At 53.7% G+C, this 5,848-nt stretch overlaps 1 protein-coding gene across 1 annotated transcript; it reads right to left on the reverse strand.

The window, feature by feature from the left end:
- Nucleotides 1–507: 507 nt before the first annotated feature.
- On the reverse strand, nt 508–5,620 carry LOC309685188 (tektin-3-like; the record flags this gene model as incomplete). The annotated part of the gene is made up of 7 exons (XM_082500998.1): nt 508–724; nt 1,818–1,972; nt 2,799–3,021; nt 3,510–3,653; nt 3,903–3,973; nt 4,436–4,519; nt 5,063–5,620. The coding sequence occupies 7 exons, from the start codon at nt 5,618–5,620 to the stop codon at nt 508–510; spliced, it is 1,452 nt and encodes a 483-aa protein (XP_082357124.1).
- Nucleotides 5,621–5,848: the final 228 nt, after the last annotated feature.

Raw genomic sequence — 5,848 nt, forward strand, 5'->3', positions numbered from 1 at the left:
GCTTACCTGTGACAAGCTGTGAGATGACACGCCAAGGTTAGAGGGACAGGGTGCTAGCGAGGGCCCACAGGCTGTTGCTCTGAGATGTGCTGGCTACGCTGCAGGACACCTGAAGTCTTCCAGCGATGAATCAAGAAGGAAACACCAAGGAATGAAAAGGTGTTCCTCTAAGAAGGTGATAAGAAGGTGCCTCAAAAGGAGGCAGACACGACAGTTTTTCTCCTAAAATCACCGACTGAGAGGGTAGGACTGAATCCCCGTGGGTGGATTTACTCTTAGTCGCTTACAAAGTATTTTCAGTGACTTTCTGGCACACCGTGAAAGTACAGTGGAAAGAGAAAAACCAAAGGCAAAAAAAATACCGGTAGACCGTATAACACACAAAAAGATCATTTAATTTCTACTCATGGCTTTTTCATGGAAGTGAAACTCTAATCAAGTATTTCCAAAGCATCTTAGCCAAACTGGGAATCCCTCCCACAACAGATTCAGTGAGTTCAGCTGAGCCTAAATGGAACCCAGCAGCCGCACCGTGCTGGGAAAGGTCTTGCGCATGCCCATGCACTTCTCCTCATCAATGAAGAGTGTGTTGGCTTTGACGGCCAGGTCATGCTGCAAGACCGACTTGGTATGAACCAGCATTTGCAGGGTGTCCTCGGTGTCTCTCAGGCGCTGCTGGAGGCTCTGGACCGTCTCGTTGATTTTGTGGACCTCGTTGACAAGGCTGGAAAACAGCAAGAAACCCTGGTTAACAGTGCCATCGTGGGGGTGGTTTCTAGCGTGGCATTGCTGAAGGGCCCCTTGGTCACAGGATTTCCCCCTTCAGTGTGCTCAGACTAACTCAGACCCCCCGTTTCTGGCAGACGCATGGGAAAGCTGAGGGCAGAGCTCCTCCAGACCTCAGCGGGGAGGCATGGTTAAGTCTGCTCAAAGGCTTTGGCAATGCGCAGCCGCCTCTCCCAGAGCAGCTCGGGCCAGCAAGAAGAGGGATGAGCAGGTGTGGTTTCCTGTTCCTGCTTGGTTTGGGGGGTTTGTTGGCTCCCCCTCCTGGATTTCCCTGTGCAGGCATCCTCCCCATGCCCACAGATGCACACAAAGAAAACAGGACATCTGGGAGAGGCTAAAAGTGAATGTGAAACAAGGGGAGGATGGAAAAAACCCTTGTTGTACGAGATGCTGCAAAGGCTGTGGGGCTGGGTTTCAATTGCTCTGAAAAGGCTTCAGCTGGAGTCTTGCCCAACGGGCTCCCAGGAGGGGTGAACTTTGGGGTGCCTCAGAGGGGGTGCTGCTGGGCGCTCAGGCCAGCCTACTCCTCCACAGCTCCTCGGCGTGCAATCCCAAACAGACCACTGTGTCCTTGAAAGGATTTCCAGTGTCCTCGGAGAAGGTGAGGACAGCCCTTTCTGCTTCTCCATAGGGGGCACCCTTCCTTGCAGTTCCCCAAAAGGAAGGGCCTAAGGGATCTCAGCAGGATCCTGTTGGAGAGTAAAGGGCTCGTCCTTCAAAACTGAGCACATCCAACTGCCGGGAAGCAGGCTGGAGAGAAGATGGGGCTTACCCAAGCGGGAAGAATCCATCCCCTCATGGGGTGCCATCAGGCTATACCCGGCCATGGTGTACAGCCTCCTTTGTGGGCGCAGAGCTCTCCCAGCACCCAAAGGCTGCAATACCTGCTCATTGCTTTTGATTATAGCAGTGCACTTATGGAAGGACTGTTGAAAGAAAAGCCCATGCTTAATTTTTCATGCAGTGCTACCCCCGGGTGCTACCAGCCGTAACTCCTCAAGGAGCCCACCAGACCCACGCTCCTGCCTTACCGGAGCTGGGCAGTGTCCCGGCACAGCTCCACGTTTGGTCTGCGTGTGCGCTCGTCCAGCCGGCTCTGAGCCACTTTTAAGGGAGGCCCTTGGTCTTTAATGGCCTTTTGGATGGCTTCGATGGTCTTCTCCACCTGGAAGATTTCCTGCAGCGTCTGGCGTAAAAAAGAAACCCATGCACAAATTAAAAAGTATCTTCTCAAGTGACAACATAATTACCCTTTCCTCCTGTCCATATGCAGAACAATACAAGTTCAATAAGCAGACCCTGGGCTCAGACCTCTGTCATTCTGCTACACATCAAGGCGCAGAGCCAAGAGTAATTTTTCTTCAGGGAAAAACCTCTCTTGGCTCTTGCTGTCACATCAGAGGAGGTTTTGGAGCACTGATGGACCTATTGAATTCCCAGCTTCCCAAAATTACCGCTTGCTGGAACTAATCATCCATCAACAGTAACTCAGAGAGGGAAGGTTCTTCATGGATCCTCACTGAAAGACGTGGCATCAGCTCGCAGTGCTGCAAGCCCCGTCTTCCCTCAGTTACTCAATACAGTGTCGGGCACGTCTCAGGAAGCTTTCTATGAGACCCACAGCTCTGAGGCAGGTGTCCATCACTGATTTCCACTGACTCTGCTTGGCAAAGCAAACACACGCATGCCCGTGCAGCAGCCCCAGAGCACAGAGAGTGAAAGCACGTCCTTGGAGGAGAAGCAAGCCTGCAACCCCCCCAGCAGGCAGCCCAGCAGAGGCCCAGCAAGGCCGTTCTGGAGGGCAGCCAGCGCTTCTGAAGTAACTACCAGAGATGCAACCAGCATTGGCATTTTCTGCTGGCAATCCCTGTGCTCCCAGGCTGCCAGTGAGGATGCCCTAGCAAAAACAGATCCCTTGAGATGAAATTACGGTGCCAACTCCTAAGGGTCCCACCTCAGGGGTGTCACTAGGAAGTGACAGTGACACACCGAAAGGGAGGGGTTCCGACTACCTTGGCCAGGTGGGTCCGGATCTTGCTCTTGGCATCGGCTGTCTCGCTGATGCGTTTGGTGAAGGCGATGTTCACCCTGTTGAACTGGCTCCGCATCTCGTTTGCCGCCACCACCAGCAGGTTCTCGATGTTGTCCCGCAGCTTGGAGGAGGCCGCCCGTTGGCTCTGTGAGCGGAGGATGTTGTCGTCTGTGATATTGGCCCAAGAGTCCGGCACCGAGATCCTTCAGGAGGTGAGGGGGAAGAAGAGGCCCCGGTAAGCCCGTAGTGCTGAAGCTGGACGTGGGCAGGCATGAAGCCTGCCTGGGAGCAGCACTGATTAAATGTATCTGAAATCTCTGTCTTTAATTTGAGCATAGGTTGTGGTTTAACTCTGGCCAGCAGCTAGGACCACACAGCCACTCTCAATGGAGGGGAAAGAGAAAGAACAGGACTCACGGGTGGAGATAGAGACAGTTTAATAGAACAACAACAGAAAATAAGAATGAGAAGAAGACTACGAGTAAGGGTAAGAATAAAGGTAAGGTTAACAATAACAATAACAGTAAGAATAACAATAAGCAGAGAGAAACGGTCCCACTCAGGCAGCTGTCTCCAGGCGGGATGGACGTGCCTTGACAGTGGGCTGGGGACAAGCAGCTCCCTGCCAGGGAGAGGCACCGTGCATCCCGGGCACAGCTTGCTGCTGGCGTGCCGCCCAGCGTGCACTCACGTGGCATCAACCCGCTCCACCGCTGGGTAGTAGCTGATGCCGTGGGAGGTGCTCCTCAGGTGGTGACACTTGTCATCGATGCGGTGGGCCGCCTGCTTGTGGGCCAGGTCCCTCTCCAGCTCGTGCTGGGCCGCCCTGTTGGACCTTCAACATGCAAACAACAGCCATCGCTGGGGATGTTCAGGTGGAAGGGCTTCCTCCCCGCTCCAGTTCCCCGCAGCTCCCTCCCACGCAGCTCTGTCCTCCCATGAGCATCTCTGCCCACTTCCCGGGGAGCCCGCCTGGCTTTTCCATCTGCACGGTGTGGGGAGAGGTCGGGGTCCGCTGGGGGTCCACATCACAACTGCAAATGCACATCAGCCCTACGGCATGACATAAGGAGCTCCTCCTTACGCGAGCTGGGCTTTGGCTTCATCCAGGTACCGCTGCATCTTCTCCTGGCACGACCTGATGACATTGACTTCCTGGGTAAAGGACACATGGCCCCATCATCAGTGTCTGTACTCAGTTGTCCTGATGCCACTCGTCCCCTCAGACCTCCCCAACCCTGCACACAGCAAGAACTTGCCTGCTTGTCTTTCTGCCCAGAGTAAACAGGCAGGGAGTGGAGAAAGTGCCCCCAAACTGCGTGCATGTCTTTAGTGCACTACTCCCTGAAGATGGTCACAGAACCCCCACACGCTACCCAAACACGCAGCTGCTCTTCAGCTATTCCTTCCTCTGTACGGCCAAGTCATACCCACACGGCGTGGGCATGCTGCTGCCTGGGGGAACCCCATCCCCTGGCCCAGCAGGTTTTGGGGGGGTTGAAGAGCTGAGCACCTCCCCAGCGGTAAGGAGCCAGGTAGGGAAGAAGGCTGCAAAGCCTCTGTAGGGCAGTTTAGGTAAAACTGGCTTTAACACATGATCTGGGTGGCCCAACTTACCGTGAAGAGCTCTTTCTCCACATCATCATGGACGAGGTCAATGCCCATCCTCTTCTCCCGCTGAAGCAAGCACTGCTGAGCGACCTGTTGGGGACATGCCATCACTGTTGGGTGCAGGGGCAGGACTCTCTATAGAGAGAGTCCCCATCTCAAGAAATGGAAGAAAAGAAATTCTAGGCGGGCACAGAGGGGACATCAGGGGAACAAAGTGCCCAGGGCGGCTGCTTCAGCTGACAACAAGAAACCGAACTGCACCGTATGCATCAAATCAACATGAGGAAGCACGCGTGTCCCAGCTGCAACCAGAGCTGTGGCACAGGCACCTGTGTCAGCCTTGATGCTGACCTCCCCAGGGTGTTGTAGGAAGACATGGGCTTCTGTCTCCCAGTCCAGGAATTTGGATGTTCCGCCTACACAAATATTTGGTTAAGCAAATAGAATTGTGATGAGCTCATAACGGGCTGATAGGGGATGCAGCAGATGGGAAGACATTGCAAACTTAACTTATGGTCTCTTCATAAAAACTCTCTAGGTCTTGCGGAGCTGCAGTGGAACTTAGACATTTGAATGGCTGCAGTTGTTCCAGCAGTAGGCTACAGCTTGCAGCCCACTGGACAGAGTGCTTACCTGGAGAGGGGCCTCCGTCTCAGCCAAGGCCCTTTCTAGTCTCTTCTTCATGTCTGTGAGCGTGTTGGTCTCCCCGATCATCTCATCCAGCTCACGGCAGAGCTCCCCTTTCCAAAACTCAATAGCATTCACACGTCCTCCCAGGCTTTTGGTGCTTTCTTCTTGTGTTTTCTTTGTCTGCTGGTATTTATCCCCAATCATGCGGGTGGTATCAACTCTCAGAGCCTCCGCATTGTGCCGGGAAGTCTCTGACTCTTTGTACTTGGTCAGGTTGGACCTGTACCAGTCGTCAGGGGTGTAGCGGGTGAAGAGGGTTGTTCTGTTGGAAATGTAAGGGAGTTTCTCGCTGGTGGTCATCCCCTGGGAAGTTTTGGAAAAGGGAGCCAAAGCTGGTTTGATGGCATCTCTTTTAGAGTAGGTGCTGGGCATCCAGGGGAGGCTGGAGCTCTGAGGCAACGGGTAGTACGGGAAACGGTCCTTATAGCTGGAAGCCATGGTGTTGATGGCAGGCAGAACCTTGGCACGTCTTGCCGTTAAGCGAGAGCCGACAGCCTCCATTCCTGACCACTGCTCTTCAAGTACTTGTCCTGCACAGAGGAGGAGATAGAAGACAACTTCCCTCAGTCAGCACCTGCACTTGCCTTCCTTCTTACAGCAACACATGCAGCTTCTAACACAAACAGCAACGCACACAGCACCCACAGGTCACCTGTACAGGCCTAAAACTCTTGAAAGCAAATGCCTTCTCACAGCACCCCAAGCATTTGTATCTGGAAAGGGATTTGA

Source organism: Vanellus vanellus (assembly GCF_965231255.1).
Source record: "Vanellus vanellus genome assembly, contig: HAP1_SCAFFOLD_485, whole genome shotgun sequence".
In the NCBI taxonomy this organism is placed as follows: Eukaryota; Metazoa; Chordata; class Aves; order Charadriiformes; family Charadriidae; genus Vanellus; species Vanellus vanellus.